General features: G+C 40.8%; 1 protein-coding gene across 1 annotated transcript in view; it reads left to right on the forward strand.

Annotated features, from left to right (window-relative positions):
- EFCAB5 (EF-hand calcium binding domain 5) overlaps positions 1-18,302 on the forward strand; it is a 199,624-nt gene extending 181,322 nt beyond the window's left edge. The window contains exons 21-25 of the mRNA XM_040641087.1: positions 1,041-1,144; positions 4,009-4,262; positions 5,436-5,722; positions 6,134-6,230; positions 17,703-18,302. Of these exons, the coding sequence (XP_040497021.1) occupies positions 1,041-1,144; positions 4,009-4,262; positions 5,436-5,722; positions 6,134-6,230; positions 17,703-17,896 (936 nt within the window). The 3' untranslated portion in view covers positions 17,897-18,302. The remainder of the gene's footprint in view (positions 1-1,040; positions 1,145-4,008; positions 4,263-5,435; positions 5,723-6,133; positions 6,231-17,702) is intronic.
- The last annotated feature ends 863 nt before the right edge of the window (positions 18,303-19,165 follow it).

Below are 19,165 nucleotides of genomic sequence, written 5' to 3' on the forward strand. Positions count from 1 at the left end.
AAAAAAATTGGTCGAGACTCATTCCAAACTCAGCAAATTGTGTACATCAAATACGTGCAGCTTTTGTATATCAGTGATACTTCAAGAAAGCTGTTTTTAAAAGGCACCAAAATAGGGTGTCTGGGTGACTCAGTCAGTTAAGCATCCAACTCTTGATTTTGAATCAGGTCACAATCTCAGGGTCGTGAGACAGAGCCCTGCGATGGAGGGGGGCTGCTTAAGATTCTCTCTCTCCTGCTCCTTCTGCCTCTCTCTACTTGCACCCATGCTCTCTTTTTAAAAAAAAGAAAAGGCATTAAAATATTTTCACACCCATAGTTAGGTTATGACCTATAGTTTGAAAAGCTCCTAGAAGTGAGGAAGATACCTCTCCCACTCCCCCTGCTTGTGTTCCCTCTCTTGCTGGCTGTCTCTCTGTCAAAATAAAAAAATAAAAATCTTAAAAAAAAAAAAAAAAGAAGTGAGGAAGACAAAGAAGCAGCAAGAAATAGAAGAGTGATTCATAGGAGAATTAGGAGTGAGTGGTGTCCCAAAAGCCAAGTGAATCAAGTATGTCCAGAAGGAGATTGTTCACTGAGTCAAATGCTGCCACAGCAGAGGATGTGATGATTAGGGTTTGGTCAGTGGCTTTCACAATAAAAGAGTCACTAGTAACCTTGACCAAAACAGCTTTGACGAGATGGTGAAGACAAAGGCCTCATGCGAGAGTATTTTTATTTTTCTTATTTTCCTTGGACTTTTCTGATTTTCCAAATATTCTATAATGCATTTTTCACATAAAAATCCTATAAACATATGATTTTATCACAATTATAAAAAATAGGTTTGTGCATTTAAAAGAATGTTATAATTTGAAATTTTTCTCCTGTGAACACTTCATTCTTAATGGTACTGAGTAAGTAAAATGTCCCGGTACTTCAAGCTAGAGATCATCTAAACTTTTCTAATTTTTCCCCTCTTTTTTCTGTTCCCAAAACTTTTAATGGGAAAATGAGGTCTAATTATTCCCCTCCGTGTTGAAATCTCTTCCTCTTTTCAAGGATTCAAACTATGTCTTACGCAATATGATGGTTACCGGGCAGCGGGGTCTAACGGAAATCCACAGGAACCCCCCTACAATCTTCAGGAAGACCTGCATCTTCAGGTATGAGATGCACCTTCACGCTTGTTCTGTTTGACTGCCAAAACACATTCCCCTCGTGCGTTAGCAGCTCTGAGAGACACAGCTTTTGCCTATTATTACTATACACCTGAATCCTATTCTGATTGGGTTTTTTTTTTTTTTTTTGAAGAAAAATTCCTGTCTGCGTGGGACATGTTAACTCCCTCCCCCTTCAAGTACTTTTTAAAACAGGTTTCATTGGTTATTTTATATTGCACATTTTTAAGCGTGATCGTGTTTTATTTTCTACAATTTCCTTATAAGCATGGAATTCAACAAAAACCCACCAGGATTGTGAAAAAAATATATCCACGTCACTTATCAGAGCTCATCATCTTAATGTTAACAAGCCTGTGAACGTGTATTTTTTATTTAAAGAAGACAGCCCGGGCAAAGGTGGGGAGGAAGCAGAGGGTATGGTCTTTAATAAATACGCAGTTCAGATTACTTTGAATGCCTGTCACCTGTGGGATGCAAGGAACACTGCGGACGGAGGCAAAACAGATCTTAACGGTGGACACACGGACTGCAAAAGGGACGGGCTGCTTGTGAGAGGTCAGTGCAGCTGAGTAGGCAGTAACCTAGCTCGGTCCAGGAGGCTAATTTGACATTTAAGTACATGTGTTCATTAAATTTTAGTTTGGCCTCATACCTGATGTTCATTCAGGTCTAAGCTCTTTTCCACATAGGTTTTTCCTTGTGCTGGTCAAGAGTTTCATGAGGGTCCTTGGAACACCCAGAATCCCAAGCTTTGATTTCTCTGTGTAATTTAGAACAGGAGCCTTTTGAGGAACTTTGTTGACCAATCGGCTTTATTGTTATGCCTAGAAAGTTAGGATGATGCATCGTTACTGTGGTTGTCATTAAGACACAAAGTGGTGGCTCAGCAGCAGGAAGGGGTGGGAACAGCAAAAATAAAGGGACATCATCCTACCTGGCATTATACGATCGCTATTATGAACCACAAATGTGCTTTCTGAGGCTATGCAAAGCACCAACATTCTTCAAATACCTCAGAAGAATGACATCTTAATATCAATGTTGGGAAGGGGGAGAGGTGCCAGGGTGGCTCAGTGGGTTAAGTGTCTGCTCTCTGCTCAGGGTCTGGGGATCGAGTCCTGCATCAGGCTGTCTGGTCAGCAGGGAGTCTGCTTCTTCCCCCCTCCCCCCGTGCTCTCCCTCTCTCTCAAATAAATAAATAATTTAAAAAAATAAAAAATAAAAAGATTGGGAAGGGGGAAAGGTGGGGGAAAGGGATGTGTCTGTACCTCCCTAGAGAGAGAAGCAGCTATGATATCTCAATGAGAATCTCGGGCCCCTCGAGGAAGCATGCCCTTGATGCCCTACCCAGATCCCTAATGTACCTCTCGCCAGCTGCTACAAATGCCGTGGCTAATGACTCACACTGGAACTTTCTCTGGAGGAGAGCCCTTGAGTGATGGGAGCCCCTCACTAGGTGTGACTCACAGTGACGTAAACACACGCCCAAAGCCATCTTAGAGCCAATGACTGATAAAAGACCTCTCCCTTGCCTCAAGGTGGGGCAGATTCTTTGGCACAATTTGCCTTCCTGAGTTCCCCTTGAGATGAGACTGAGTCTACCTTCACATTCTTGTTTTAAGATTTTACTTTATTTTATTTTTTATTTTATTTCATTTCATTTCGTTTATTGAGAGAGAACTTGAGCAGGAGCAGGGGGAGGGGCAGAGAGAATCTCAGACTGACTCCGCCCTGAGCACCCAGCCGGAGGCAGGGCTCCATCTCAAGACCCTGAGATCATGACCTGAGCTGAAATCAAGAATCGGACGCTTAGGGGCGCCTGGGTGGCTCAGCTGATTAAGCGTCTGCCTCTGGCTCAGGTCGTGGTCCTTGAATTGAGCCCCACAGCAGGCTCCTTCAGCCGGGAGCCTCCCCCTCTCCCTCTGCCTGCAGCTTCCCCCTGCTTGTGCTCTCTCTCTCTCTCTGACAAATAAATAAAATCCTTTAAAAAAAAAAAAAGTTGGACGCTTAACCAACTGAGCCACCCAGGCACCCCTAGCCTTCACATTCTTTTTAAAAAAATAATTTAAATTCAATTAATTAACACAGTGTATTGCTAGTTTCAGAGGTAGAGGTCAGTAATTCATCAGTTGTATGTAACACCCAGCGCTGATTACATCACGGGCCCTCCTTCATGCCCATCATCCTGTTACCCCATCCCTCCACCCCCTCCCCTCCAGCACCCTCAGTTTGTTTCCTGTGGTTAAGAGTCTTATAGTTTGCCTCCCTCTCTGATTTCGTCTTGTTTTGTTTTTCCCTCCCTACCCCTATGATCCTCTTGTTTTGTTTCTTAAATTCCACATATGAGTGAAATCATATGATAATCATCTTTCTCTGACTGACTTCACTCAGCATCACACCCTCTAGTTCCATCCACGTCATTACAAATTAGCCTTCACGTTCTTAATTAGCCCCTCCTTCCCTGTTTTACTTTCCTCGGACCCTGACAGGTTTCTCCAGAAAGCACTCCCTCCGTCAGTCCTTTGCGCAAGCATTCCCTCTGCCATCCCCCCGACGCTTATGGGGCAATACGGAAACAAAACCCACGTACCTTCAGACAAGCGCACGTCTGGCAGAGCCTCGTGCTGGAGACTGACGTTAGACTGCGGGTCAGAGGGGGCTTCTCGGGCGAGGGGCGAGCCAGGGACAGACTGTGGCACTGGGTGGAGCGGCGCAGGCAGGCCAGACAAGGGCTGCGGTGGCGGGAGCGCGGTTGGCACGAAAGAGAGCCGTTCAGCACGTTTGGGTAGACCTTTATGGGCAGGCTGATGTTTTATGATCTCCGGCTTGTTTGGTTTGGGTTTCAGAGACTTCCTCTTCAAGTGTTCAGACAGTTCAGAAGTTGTTTTGGCCTCCGTCTGTGGAGAAAACCACATCATAATTCCACTCCGTGAGAGAACAGGAAAAGCTCTGGGAGTTCTGGATTTTAACATTGGCAGGAGTAAAATGTTATTGTATCGCGAATTTAAAGATCTACAGAAAATGATGAAGGTGGTCCAAGCTGCCTGCTACGAAATACTGGGCGAGCTATCTGGAGAAATAAAGAAAAACTATGTCCTAGGTATTGTGAATGGGGCAACAACCTGAATTCCTGGGTGTAATAAATGTGGGGGGAATCACAGATTGCAATCCATTTCCTAAAAGGAATTGTTACAACACACAGCTCTTTCTACGTGAACGAATTCCCTCATGCAGTCTTGGGCTGATGAGTATGGTCTATAAATGAGAGCAAAGGGTATGAAATCTCATTTTCTTGGCTCGAATCAGATGGTTTCAAACTGGAAGGACTCATAAAAGCAAAGTAAAACTAGCATTTATTAAATGCCCCACCATGTAGCAAGCACTTTAAATACGTCATTTCCATTAGTCTTTACCATAACTCTCAGGTGAACGGTGATAACTCATTTTACAGGTAAGGAAAGTAAAGTTCAGAGAAACAAAACAACTTGCACCAATCACACAGTTAACAAGTGAGGAAGCCTGGACTCATGCCCCACATTGGGTGCTCTGTCCGCTATCTTACACAGTATTAATTCGAAGGAACATTTTGCTTCACAGATAAAGAAGCTAACGTCCATCAAAGTAACGGTTGATTCACAAGCTCCAGCAGAGCCAAGACTAGACCCGAGTGCTTGTGATTCCACACCCACTAGGCTACTCTTAGCACAGAACCAGTTTGGGCATCAGGGAGGAAAGGAAACATGGAAACCTTTGGCTACCTAGAATGGAGTAAATAGAATAACGTTATGTGGGGTTAATCTGAGAGGTCTCTTGCCATTAGATAGGGTGGGCTAAGTACAAAAAAGAACATGCATGTCTTTTGGTCTTTTCAGCATCCACTCTGTACTTATCCACTAAGCACTTTTACATTTATCAGCTCATTTAATCCCCACAGGTCACCAGGGAAAGAGGGATCAGCCCCATGCTCACAGAGAGGAAAAGGGGATTCCGAGGGACAAAACTAATAAGGGCTAGGATGGGCATTCAAACTAAGATCCAACCTCCAAACCTGAGTTTTTACCTTTCCTCAAAGCCTCTTCTGGTAGCTTCACCAGGTGTAACTCCATTTCCGTGTTTTGATTTCATGACTAGAGAAACTAAGATTACTTAGAACCATAGCATATGGTCTTCTTTTTCCTGGAAAAAAAGAAGTTTATTGAATTATGCTCAGAATGCTATGAAAAACTCCTGTATGGACTAAACAACAGTGTGGGATGTCGCTCTGTTGTTTCAGAGATTGAAAATGTAGGAGAAGTCCAGCGGGCAGGAGTTCTCTTTTTCCGAATCATGCTGCAAGAGCTGCAAGAAAGCCTCCGACTGCTTACCTCCCTAGACTTTGTATCACTGTTGTTCTATGATTACAATCTTCCACCAGAGTTCACATCTCTGTCAGATAGCAAGTCCCAGGAGCTGGCAGCCAACACAAAGCTGGTCCACGACATCCTGACAGGGGTGATCTTGTTCATTCACCCAGAGTTGGAAGTATCAGGTGACTTCCGAAATTGGGAAAAGTGTAAACTGGTAAGTTACATTTTTTTAAGTACTCTTTTTATTGAAGAATAACCCACACAAGTTTAGAATAACCCAATCATGATTGCATAAATCCTAAATGTACAAATGCAAGCATTTGTAAAATAGGAACATTTGTAACCAGCATCTAGATCAAGAAACAACATCAGCGGCATCCCAAAAGCCTTCCTTTCTACCCTCTCCCCTCACCCACCTCTCTCTCTCTCTCTCTCTCTGTCTCTCTCTCTCTCACACACACACACACACACACTCACCCCAGAGTGAACAGACCAGAATCCTGACTTCTAGCACCATAGATTGGTTTTGCCTCTTTTAAAATTTACATGAAATTCTGAAACTGGTGAATTGGGTGCTCTCTTTCTATTTGCTGGTACTCCCATAACTTCTGTTTTTTGTTCACAGTATGTTAAGAGTTACTTAGTCGAGAATATTTGTGACTTTGATCCGACTGCTAAGAATGTGCAAGTTAATTTACAGCTCATCGGTGAACATATCAGAGGTAAATTTACACTTAATTGTGGTCTAAATCGAACAGCAATAGAACATAGTCGCAATTCAGATATTCAGATTTTTTTATTACAATAAAGTAAGTGGCTTATAAACTCAATTTTTAGGAAAAACAGTTCTGATTGTAGTCCTCTTAAAGGGAGGGACACTTGTCTATACTCGACTGCATTCCCCAAAGTGACTGTTCATGCCACACGGTTGCGAATTCCAAATCCCATCCATTTCCCACTTACTGACTACGTGTGCATTATTTATTTAAAAAAAAAAAACAAAAGTGAATAAGGGCTGCAGTGAGGATGGGAAACAAGTGCATTAAAGAAAAAGGCTATTACTATCTTTGGGTTTCAATGAAGAACCAAAGAAAAAAACAGATCATGAGTCTTTGTAGACTAGTAACAGACTTTTCGGAGAAGGAGAATCAGCAGGAATCAAGAGTAGGGGGGCTCCCAGGCTGGAGAAGGTGGTGAGCTCTTTGGCCATGGAGAACTGGCCACATATAAGAGTAAATATCCAGGGGCACCTGGGTGGCTCAGTCAGTTAAGCGTCTGCCTTTAGTTCAGGTCATGAGCTCAGTGTCCTGGGATCGAGCCCTGCATCGGGCCTCCCACTCAGTGAGGATTCTGCTTCTTTCTATCCCTCTGTGCTCTCTCACTCTTTCTCAAGTAAATAAATAAATCTTTTTTTAAAAAAAGAGTAAATATCCAGAGTGAAATAGGTGAAAGGATTAAGAGAACACTTATGATGAGCACTGAGTAATATATAGAATTGTGGAATCACTATACTGTGCACCTGAAACTAATATAATATGGTATGGTAACCATACCGGAATTAAAATTTTTTTGAAGAGTAAATATACTTATACAAGCATACATTCCCCCATGGGTGTATGTTATCTCACCAAAGACCTCGGGCCATTTGTGTGAATGGACCTATAAGGAATAAATTTTAAAATTTGTTTCTTTTTTTGTTTTTATGAAAAATGAATCACCAGTTGGGAAAATGGCTCTGTAGAAATTGTTCACTAAACCTGTCCCTTCCCTCCTCTTCCCCTTTTCCTGCTGTCTATGGAGACTCTGGATGAAGTCATAAGGGTTTCTAGACTTCTGGGATACATATATGAAGCCAAGAGGCTTAGAACCAGAGAGACTCCAAGGAGAAGAGGAAGGGAAAGGCAACCCAGAGGAAGACACCACACTCCTTGGGGTGGCTGGGTCGGGGGAAGGAGGTAGCAGTGAGCCAGGGCGGATGGGTATGGGAGACAGATCTTCTGGCCTAGGAAGGCAAGATACTCTCAGAAGTTTAAGAGCGCTAGGGAAGAGGAGAGATGACGTCCAAAGAAAAGTTAACATGAGTTCATGAGGACCATGAGTGACGTGAATAAAGATTAGAATTTCTATTTGGAATGGCTTCTACTGTAGCCTTGTGATTCTGGGCTGATTCACAGGGGCCTCTGAATTCCCGGATGTCACACAGATCACTTCTTTTAAGGGGCTATTCAATGGAAACAGTAATAACTCAACAACAAAAACTAATACTTGCTCCTGGTTATGTGTCTCTACTCATTCCATACTCATTCGCTCACTCTTCACTGAAGATTTAAAATCCAGAAGAAATATTCTCTATGTCAGTGCCTTTAAAGTAGATTCAATCCCCACCATGAGTCCCAGCAAACCCTCCGCCTCCATGTGGACCGTCTGTCTAACTGACTTCCCCCTGAGCCCCTGTTCCACTTTCGTCGTTGTCCCCACCCGCCCCTTGGCCGACAGCCAGACCCTGCTGCCGGGGTCCCTCGTGTCCTCTCAGACTGATGTTTCCCATTCTTGGGCAAGGACGCAGCACTCACCACTGAACAATCTAGTCCTTCTGTCAGATGGGAGCTGGGGATGAGGAGCAAGCCCTTCCACTCTCCCTCTTGCAAGTGTGTTCAGGATTTGGCTCTTGCCCTAATCAGCTCATTCCCAGACAAAGACATATTCTGTGACATTGTCCCAAGGCGCGTTCCATCTCTGATTTGCCTATCAGAAGTACCTCCAATTACTCATTTTAGCTCCTTTGTTTGAGAAAACATGCCAATTTCTGCCTCCTTTGCCTGACCCCACTTTAAATTGTGCAGCAATTTAAATTGAGCAGTCTTGAGCGTCGCTCCCAGCACTTTCTCTTTTCCAACAGCATCCTCAGGTGGCAGGAACTCCAATTGCAGTTAACAGAGTTGGATTCAGCCAGAACTCAAGGGCCCCTAGGCTCGCTCACCTACCACCGCGGCCAAAGCGCAAGCATTATCATAGTCTCTGCCGCAATCAAGAAAGTTCATAGGCCACCCACATAATAACCTGCTCTCCTTCAGATGCAATTGTATCGGGACCTTCTAAGCTCTCCATTTGGGGAAAAGAAGGGGAACTCATTGGGGCACCTCTCTGTGCAGGAAAAAGAGGAACCTTCGGGCAGGGCAATTTGTTGCTCAAAATCCATCTGAGCCTTCTAGCAATGTTAATTAAGGCCCCACTCAATAGCTCTACCCAGCATGAAATACCACCAACAATAGCTGTCCCTTCTGCCCATCTGGGGGAGGAACTGTTAACATAGCTCCTAACTCACCAAGCCTTTCAAACTAAATGATTTTGCCGAGAAGATAAAATCAGGGCTGGTGATGTGCCCACACTTTCCTAGGACTTCTGCTGCCAACTTTCACCCTACTTCATCCTAGTTCTAGAAAGGAATATCTATTTTTTAATGTTTAGAAAGCATTATGCCCTTACTCGCTCTTATTTTTTAATTTTTTGTCCTTGCTTTATTGAGATGTAATGACATATAACATGATATTAAAGTGTACAGCATAATGATTTGATATATGTATATAGAGAGAAATGGTTTAGTTAACATCAATCCCCTCAAATAGTTACCAGGCTTGTTTCTTGTGATGAGAACTTTTAAGATCTACTCTCTTAGCAACTTTCAAACATACAGCATAGTATTGTTAACTACAATCGCAAGGCTCTACGTTACATTCCCAGAACTTAGGAAAAGTCTGTACTTTTTGACCACCTTCACACATTTCCCTCAACCCTTAACCCCTGTTTCTGGCAACCACCAATCACTCTCTGTTTCTGGGAGTTCAGTTCTTTTCGATTCCACATACAAGAGAGATCAGATAGCACTTGCGTTTCTCTGACTTATTTCATTTAGCACAATGACTTCAAGGTCCATCCACGTTTTTGCAAATGACAGGATTTCCTTCTTTTTATGGCAGAATAATATCCCATTGTATATACGTACACCATGTTTTTTTCATCCATCCATCGACAGACACTCTGGTTGTTTACATGTCTTGGCTATTGTAAGTAATGCTGCAATAAACATGGGGTGCAGATTCCTTGTGAGACAGTGATTTCATTTTGGATATATACCCAAAAGTGGAATTGCTGGATCCTATGGTGGTTCTATTTTTAATATTTTGAGGAACCTACCTTGTCTTTTATAGTGGCTCTACCAATTTGTATTCCCACCAACAGAGTATAAGGGTTCTATTTTCTCCACATCTTCATCGATACTTGTTCTTTCTTGTCTTTTTGATAATAGCCATTCTAACAGGTGTGATGTGATGTCTCATCGTGGTTTTGATTTGCATTTCTAGAAAGGAATATTTTTTAAAAGATTTTATTTATTTATTTGAGAGAGAGAGCACAGTGAGAGAGAGAGAGCACGAGAAGTGGGGAGGGGCAGAGGGAGAAGCAGGCCCCTCACTGAGTAGGGAACCCTATGCAGGGCTCGATCCCTGATCCCTGATCTCTGGACTCTGAGATCATGACCTGAGCAGAAGGCAGACACTTAACCCACTGAGCCACCCAGGCATCCCGTGCCTGGTTCTTTTAAAAGAATCAAAGTGAAACGGATAACAAGATACCAAAAACGTTGTTTGTCCTATTAATTTGGACCCTCTGTAGATTATCATTGGTTTGGATTTACAGTTCTCCCATTCAAGTACTCTACTACCTTCTTAAACCTAGTTTCTTGGATGGTGATTCCTTCTGGGATTTGTTGTTTTCCAACCTGTAGGGAGAAAGCTGAAATCACAGAAGACCTGGGTTTAACAGGGAGCCTGGAGTGTGCCATTTATTAAGTACTCACAGATGTCAGGTTCTAAACAGAGGAAATATCCATTCAGTTTTGGAATAGATTCCTTTTGTCCTGGAAAAAACCTCTTAAAGGGCCCTGTTAGTGAAGATATTGGACAAGTACTCATTCACACACGGTTTGGGAAACTATTTTAGATTTTAGTAAAGACTTGGGGTCTGGGGGCACCTGGGTGGCTCAGTTGGCTAAGCATCTGTCTTTGGCTCAGGTCATGATCCCAAGGTCCTGGAATTGAACCCCATGCTGGGCTCTCTGCTTTGCAGGGAGCCTGCTTCTCCCTCTCCCTCTGCCTGCCGCTCCCCCATTTCCCATGCATGCAAACCTCTTCCATCTCTAGTGCAAGTCCTCCAGGGGGAAAGAAGAAAGAAAAAAAAAATCAAATAATCAATTCTCTTTCTGCTCCTTGCCATTCCTTTTGATTTTAAATTTTGAAGTTTTCCAACAGTAGTTATTGAATTTAGAAATGGTATGGTTTTATTTGTCTAGGTACCATCACTGATGCTTTAATAGCTGATAAAGTCTGCTAAAAATCAGTTTAATGAGAACATTTTTTCTATTTAAGGCAAACGTAATTTTCAAGATTTCTTTGACACATTTTTTTTCATTTTAGTGGATGTTAAATAATCTTTTATTGTGAGGGATTATAAAAATTAAAGTTTTATTAAAGTATTTTAAAGGGTCAAAAAGAACTAAAAGCTAGCCCATCCCTCTTCTCTCTTCGCACTGTCCCCAGTCCCCCATCACCAGAGGCAATTCTTTTTGACTCTTTTAACTGTTTCTTCTGACCTTGGCACGTTTCTGTATTTCTAATATTATACCATATTGCTATCTTTTCATTCATCAGTTTTCAAACTTGTCAATTGATTTCCTCTTATTATAGATGAAAGTTTAGTTCTATTGTACCACCATTCTCTTATTCTATCCTCCCAATGTAATTATATTACCATTTGGGGTTAAATCAAAATGCAGTGTTTACATGATTTTGCCCACGCAAATATTATCTATATCTGAACACTGTAACAAAATTTGATCGCTCCTTTTTCACTTTTTGTTTTTCCTGAAGTAAATTATTAGCTTTATTTTTTTTTAATTGCTGAGTTTTCTTTGTATTTCTTGATACTTCCTGCCCCATCCATTTGTCTTTCCATATAATTTCCCAAAAGGGAAATTTGGGGGAAAGTTTTATCAAGTAACTTTTTTAGTTCCATTTTTTTTTTTCTTCAAGACATCCATTCTAGAGATCTTAATTCTCCTTCTATCTAGGGTCTTCCCCATCCCAGATCTGCTACTCAGTTGTCTTCCCGACATTCATTCTGTTGCTATCATAGGAATTTACTCTGTCTTGTTCTGAGGCAGCAGCTCCCTAGTAGTTTTCTAAGAAAGAGTGGGCAAATGGTAAATTTTTTGAGACCCTTCATGTCTGAAAATGTTTTTATTCAGCTCTTATATTTGATTTGTAGTTTGCCAGGAAACATAATCTTGAAGACAATGCCTCCTTGTCTTTTTTGAGAAATTGAGATTATAATTCACATACCACAAATTTCACCGATTTGTTGTGTACCACTCGGTAGTTATTAGTATATTCACAAGGTTTTGCAAATATCACCACTAATTTTAGAATATTTTCATGGCTCCAAAAAGAAACCCAGCACCCATTAGCAGTTACTGCCCCTGGCTCCTCTCTACCCCAGCCCCTGGCAACCCCTAATCTACTTTCTGTCTCTAAGATTTGCCTTTTCTAGCTAGGCATTGCATATAAATGGAGTCATACAATAGGTTGCCTTTTGTATCTGGATTCTTTCACTTAGCATAATGTTTCAAGGTTCCTCTTTGGTCTATGTATCAGTACTTCATTCCTTTTTCACAGCCGAATAATTTTCTATTATATGGATATACGAGGTTTTATTGATCCTTTTATCAGTTGATGGACATGTTCCTACTTTTTGGTTATTGTATATAATGCTGCTATGAACATTTGTTTATAGGTTTTTGTAGGGGCATGTGCCTTCAGTTCTCTTGGGCATATGAGGAGGAGCGGAGTTGCTGAGTCTTATGGAAACTCTGTTTAACTTCCAGAGGAAGTAGCTCCACTGTCTGAAGAAACTTGGAAACTTCCAAAATTGCTGTTGAGACGTCTAGAGCCTTTCTGAAACCTGATTCTGTCCATGTGACGTCTTCATTTTTGTTTTGCTTTGTTTCTTTCCAGAAGCTGGAGAATCACCCCCTTCCCCCCAAGACTGAAATTTCATAATGTTTTGCCTTGATATGGGGCTGTTTTTCATCCCTTGATCTGAGCATTCGCTGGGCCTTTTCTCTTGTGACACTCAGGTCCTCGAGTTCTGTGTGATTTCTCCCATGGCATCACTGTTGAGACTGAAGGCTGTGCCCCCTGTGCACTGCACGAAGGTGCCCTGCGGAGGAGGTGGGTGGGGCCGAAATCTAACCAGGATTCCATTCACCCCACTGTGCACCTTAGCTTAAGGCTGCGTCTGCTTAGAGGAGGGACATCCTTTTCTTTCCGCATCTTTTTCTGTTTACCAAGCTGCACTCAGAGTGCATTCATCCGCGCTAGGTGTCTTTTTCTCATTTACATAAAGGTGACCTAGAAGTTGGTGGTGACCCTGCCCTCCCTTTTCTGTGTTCCTTCTCTGGGACTCCTATTATTCAGACATTGGATCTCCTAGATGAAGTCTCTCAAATCTCTATATTTTCTCTCCTCTTTTCCATCTTTTTGTCTTTTTTTTTTTTCTTTTAGAGATAGAGACAGCCAGCGAGAGAGGGAACACAAGCAGGGGGAGTGGGAGAGGAAGAAGCAGGCTCATAGCAGAGGAGCCTGATGTGGGGCTCGATCCCACAACGCCGGGATCACGCCCTGAGCCGAAGGCAGACGCTTAACCGCTGTGCCACCCAGGCGCCCCTCTTTTTGTCTTTTTGTTTCACTTTCTGAGACATTCTATCAACCTGATCTTCTAATCCTGTTGAATTCCTGTTTCTACATGTTTTAATGTAGAAGAGCCTTGGTTCTCTAAATATTTGCTTTCTGCAACATCTTGTTCACGTTTCATGAATGTGATGTCTTCTCTAACGGTATTAGCAATAATTCTTTTTTGAAGTTTTCTTTTCCCTCTTGTTTCTCCTTTCTTTCTGTTTTAGCGTTTTGGCCTTAAAAAGAGACCATCTCTACATCACACCATCAGACAACTTCCTCTCTCCAACACTAGAAATTTGTTTCTCAAAGAGGGTAGCATAGAAAGTCTCTGGGCTGGGGGACATGAGACACAGTCTAGATGGAGAGGACCAGAGTGAAAACGGGGAGAGCATGAGTGTGTTTACTGAATATAGAGACCTCTGTACACTTTCCCCACAAAGCTCCAGACAAAAAGGAGAAAATGGAAGGAGCAGACAACTGATACCTGTACCTTTGGGGTATAAGAAAAATATCATAGGACTTTTATTTCTAATTATTTTATCCCATCATTGCCTAATATTTTAGATATTTTAAAATGAATAACTTATAAATATACATATATCAGGGCTCATGCTCAACATTTGTTATGGATGGAAGCACATAATCAAAAGAGTTCAGAGGCCACTGCATCAAACCATGAATTTTTGTGAAGTAAACTGCATCGATTCCACTCTCACATTTGATTTATAGCTATATCATGAAAACAAGCCAATACAATGTGATATATCAGACAGAAATTTTGCTTACAACAAAAATGAAACTATTATACCTTCAAGAACTCAGTGTTCTGCCTGGAACAAAATTCGACCCAGCTTCAGATAATTCAAGAAAACATGTGTTTTCACCTCCCCACTTACCACTGAGTCCTTCCTGATAAGCTGGAAGCAGCCCTCTACAGTACATTTCAGACCACTTTAAATTAACAATGACATATTAAGTGCCCGACTGCCATGGCAAGTATGAGTTTTCTGACCTACATAAAAACTGAAATATGCACACACATGCTCTTGTACGTTTACAATGTGAATGTGGCACGGACATTCAGCTCATTGCATGTGGCAGTAATGTTAAGAGGTGGCATAGGGTATATAAAACAATAGAAATAAAGGAACTAAAACTAAGAACTAATGATAAGGAGAGGAACATTCAAGAAATACTGCTGATCTCGGGTTATTAGTTGAAAGGAGCAGCTACATTTTAACTTTGGAACTTGATACTTAAGTACGTCATATTTTTGCTTTACTCGTCTTTTTAATCGTCTGTAACTCCCCCAAAGGATTTAACTCATCTAGTGTTAAGGCAGTGATCCATAAAGGGAGTTTGAATTAGAAATATCCTAGATGGGGGGCCTGGGTGGCGCAGTCGTTAAGCATCTGCCTTCAGCTCAGGTTGTGATCCCAGAGTCCTGGGATCGAGCCCCACACATGAGGCTTCTCTGCTGGGAGCCTGCTTCTTCCTCTCCCACTCCCCCTGCTTGTGTTCCCTCTCTCGCTGGCTGTCTCTCTCTCTCTGTCAAATAAATAAAAAATTTTTAAATAGAAAAAAATATCCTAGAACATCCCAGTGTCTTCAGCAAAATCAATTCCTTATGTAAGTTTGATTAAACTAGAACCTACAAAAATACCATAAAATGTTTCTGAGTTAATAGGTTCGTAAACGGATTTGAAGGTTGACCCAGCAATTCTTTTAGCTCAGATGTCTTCAAATAATTTACTATAACCACCACCAAGGCAAAGCAAAAAAAAATTTTTTTTCTTATGTTAGAAAAGAAACAAAAGTAGTGTATCTGCTTGAATGAATTACCACACCTGAACAGTCTGACGCTGTCGTCTGCCAAGCTGCAAAATCTGGCATATCTCTGCCACAAGAGGGCAGTAGCGCTCAACCATCATTAATGGAAACCCAACAGACCCAAGGAGGCTTCATTAGAGAAATCGTTACAGCCAGTTGTCAACACATCAATCTCCCATTGGAAAACGCAGGCAAACAGGAACCACAGCCCAGATAGGTCCAGAACTTCTGTCCCCGGTAACAAAAAGACAGGAAATAAGCAAAAGGGGCTTGTGAAAGGGAGCAGCCTCCCTCCCCATCCTCACGTCCTTGAATCACCGTGGAGATGGCTGACTAGCTTAATAATGGCTGCAGATAGGGGTCTGTTTCATTTGGATGTTCAGATAAGAGTACTGTGCCAGGCATCAATGGAACACAGCTCTTAATGGGAAGGGCAGAATAAAAACTGTTGGGTGCAGGAGAGCTGATATCTCAGAAAATGAATTAGGATTCGTTTTAGGAATGAAAGCTGGGATAAACTTTAGATTCATGACATTGGAACATTAAGATAATCAAAGTAATCTTTGCAGCCTATAGCATTACCTTGTAAAGGTTCCAGGAAGCTAATTAACACAAAAAGGGATCAATTATACAAATGCACCTCAATATTTTAAGTATGTATGTTGATTGGTCTAGTATTGCCCATAATTTGAGATGAATCAGTATTTTTAATGTGCTCTCATGTCCAGCATCTGTTTTTGTTTTTATTCATAATTGTCATTTATGTTACTGAGCTATTATCTGAAAAGAGTTTCCATATTTGAAAAACCTAACTTAATTATTCCGTAACTTAATGTTGTTTCAACATTTATTGAACAATTACAATTTCGAGAAAAGACAGTGCCTCTGTGTGTGTTAAAAGAATTTTTTGAAAATTGTACCCCCATGTTTTATGTTTTAAGGTCACCCTCACATAAAAATTGAGACTTGTGAATATTCCCCACTTTTGATGTGCCTTTCATATCTCATATTGTACCTCTGTCATAGTCAAAATTTCAAAACCATAGAAAGGTTTCTAATTCAGAGAACCTTGTTCCTTCATAGAAAGAAGGTATAGAATATTGGGAAATAAAATACGTTCTGTCATCCTAATAGATACCCATGAAAGACATAATTGTCATTGTTGTTAATGAGCCATTGAATAGAAGATATTTTAAAACTCTTATTTAAGTATAAGTATCATTTAATGGTTTATTCAACTCAAATTAGTAAACATTTATTGGGTTAGGCACTGTGGTAGACAATAGGAATAACAAAAATGAATAAAACATCGAGCTGAGGGTGAGTCACCTACAAGAAGGAAGGTAATTAATGTTTTTTAGCAACTACTCTGTAACAGATTGTTGCATATCTTTCTCATTAATCCTCATAACAATTCTAAGGTATTATCCCTGTTTCATGGAAGACAAAACAGGCTAAGGGCAATTAAGTGGACTGCTCAGAGTCGCAGAACTGGTTGGTGTAGAGCCAAGATTGGACCCGGGTCTGTTCAACTTTGAAAGCACGTTCTCTTTTCACTGGACTATTCTATCTGAATATTAGTGATTGACTCCTGGGGAAAAGTAACTTTTATAAATGGCAGTTTAATCGTTTATAATTTAAAATGAAACATCGTGGTGTGCAGTCATTACATATTTTTAAATAAATTTTAATTAGGAAATATTTAAACATAGAAGTTAGAGGGGTGGCTGGCTGACTCAGTCTGAAGAGCATGCAATTCTTGAACTCGGGGCTGAGTCTGAGCCCCACGTTGGGTGTAGAGTTTACTTCAAAAAAGAAGAAGAAGTTAGAGACAAACACCTGTATAGCCGTTACAGAGCTATACGCTGTATTCAATCTAAACGTTATGTGTAAGTCAGATACTTTTAAAGAAATAAAACATTATAGAAACGGTTGGGACTTTCTACCTCTCCTTGATCCCATTCTCTTTTCTTCCTCTCTAGAGATAACACTATTATTTGATGTTTATCAGTTTTATGCATGATTTCTTACTTTTACTACATTCTTGTGAATCCATAAACAATATAACATTATTTTGCAGGGTTTTAAACTGTGTTCTAATTGTATTCAAAAGAACTTTTTTAAAAAAGATTTTATTTATTTGAGAGAGAGAGAGAGAATGAGCAGGAAGGAGGGGCAGAGGGAGCGGGAGAGGAAGAAGCAGACTCCCCTGCTGAGCAGGGAGCCCAATGTTGGGGCTCAATCCCAGGACCCTGGGGTCACGAACTGAACCGAAGGCAGACGCTTAACCGACTGAGCCACCCAGGCGTCTCAAGAACACATTATTTCACAACTTACCTTTTGTGATAATATGTTTTTGAGATTTATCCACAACGGTAATGTAACTGTAATCATAAAATGTTACGTAATATTATATGAATATACCAAAACATATTTATCTGTTTACTTATAATTACATAAACAAAATTCTGCTATGGTTTTGACTCAAAGCATATCTGACAAACCTACTGGAACTTATATTTTAATAATAAAAGTACAAAACTATCCACACTAATTTTTTTTTTCTTGGTACAGATCATTCTCGGATCGAAGTCTGGAAATTTGGAAATATTGTCATTGAATGCCTCTACCACTGGGCACACATCTGTTTAGCTCTCATGGAGTTAAACAAAACAGCAAGTAGTGCCCTTGCACCCCCGTTGCCCTCCAGGACTGACTCCTGTGTGTACGCAAAAATGCCAAAGGGAAACGTGCCAGGGAAATGCTAATGAATCAGTACTGTGTTTAGGATACTTTTGTCATGTTCAGTTTTGTTAACTATAAAATATTTTCAATTGGAAAGGAGGGCTGCAGAGACATATTCTGCTCCTAGACATTGACCTCAGCACTTTCTAAAGTGAAAACGCTACCTAAAGAGAAATTTGATCTAAAAAGTATCCAGTTAAGGTAGCCGTAACCAAATGTATGTTATGGAATATACTTTAAAGTTTCCTTTTAGTTTTGACTTTGTATCTGCTATGGGACTGTTGTGGTTAATTGGGTGGAGTTATTTTAATTCAAATATTTTATTTAATTCAAATATTTAATTCAAATATTTTAATTCAAAGTAAAGACTGAAGATTTAAGGGAAAAAATGGCAGTTTTTACATTAAAAGAGTACCAAGTAATAAAGATTTTAAGAAATGAACTGGGAACTGGTGTTCTAATTTTTCAGAGACTTAAGTGAGCACCCCTACTTCCCCCTCCCCATCTCCGTCCGACTCCCCCTCCCCACTCACTTTAACAAGTTATTCCAGTGAATAGAAATTCTTGTGGGAAAATGTCCATGACTCATGGAAAAAAGAAAACACCTTTTTTTTTTAATAACAAAAACCTCTCAAGTTCAAGAACTGCAAAAAGAATTTATATTTATTTAAAGCTTATTATTACAGCAAACTTTACTGCTCTTTTGTGAGATTTCATCTTTGCAATAAGATATCTGATGAGAGTCCATTTTTAATAAAAATTTGGGAAATTAAACTTCATTTTCTTTATTTGGTTGACAAAATGTGATGTGTTCCAAACATCTTATAATTTGAGATTGGAGGTCCCTTCTTAACCTTTTCTGATAAGATGGCAGTGTTATTACCAGTCCTCATCTCCTGGACGCCCAGTTTTAACCTATAAGCCTAGTTCATATTTGGAAGAGGGCTTTTCAGGGCATTTGCAACAACATTTCTAGGAACAATGTTCTTGAAGATATTAAACTGATAGCCACGTATCCTGATGGCTTCAGAACAAGCTTACAGAGTTCACTGTGCATACAAACGGCATTTTGGGCAGTGAGGACAGGACATTTTTGCAGAAAGCTACTTTCTTTCTTTTTTTTTTTTTTTTAAAGATTTTATTTATTTATTTGACAGAGATAGAGACAGCCAGCGAGAGAGGGAACACAAGCAGGGGAGTGGGAGAGGAAGAAGCAGGCTCCTAGCGGAAGAGCCTGATGCGGGGCTCGATCCCAGAACGCCGGGATCACGCCCTGAGCCGAAGGCAGACAC

The sequence above is a fragment of the Ursus maritimus genome, unplaced genomic scaffold (genome assembly GCF_017311325.1).
Source record: "Ursus maritimus isolate PB19 unplaced genomic scaffold, ASM1731132v1 scaffold_24, whole genome shotgun sequence".
Lineage (NCBI taxonomy): Eukaryota > Metazoa > Chordata > Mammalia > Carnivora > Ursidae > Ursus > Ursus maritimus.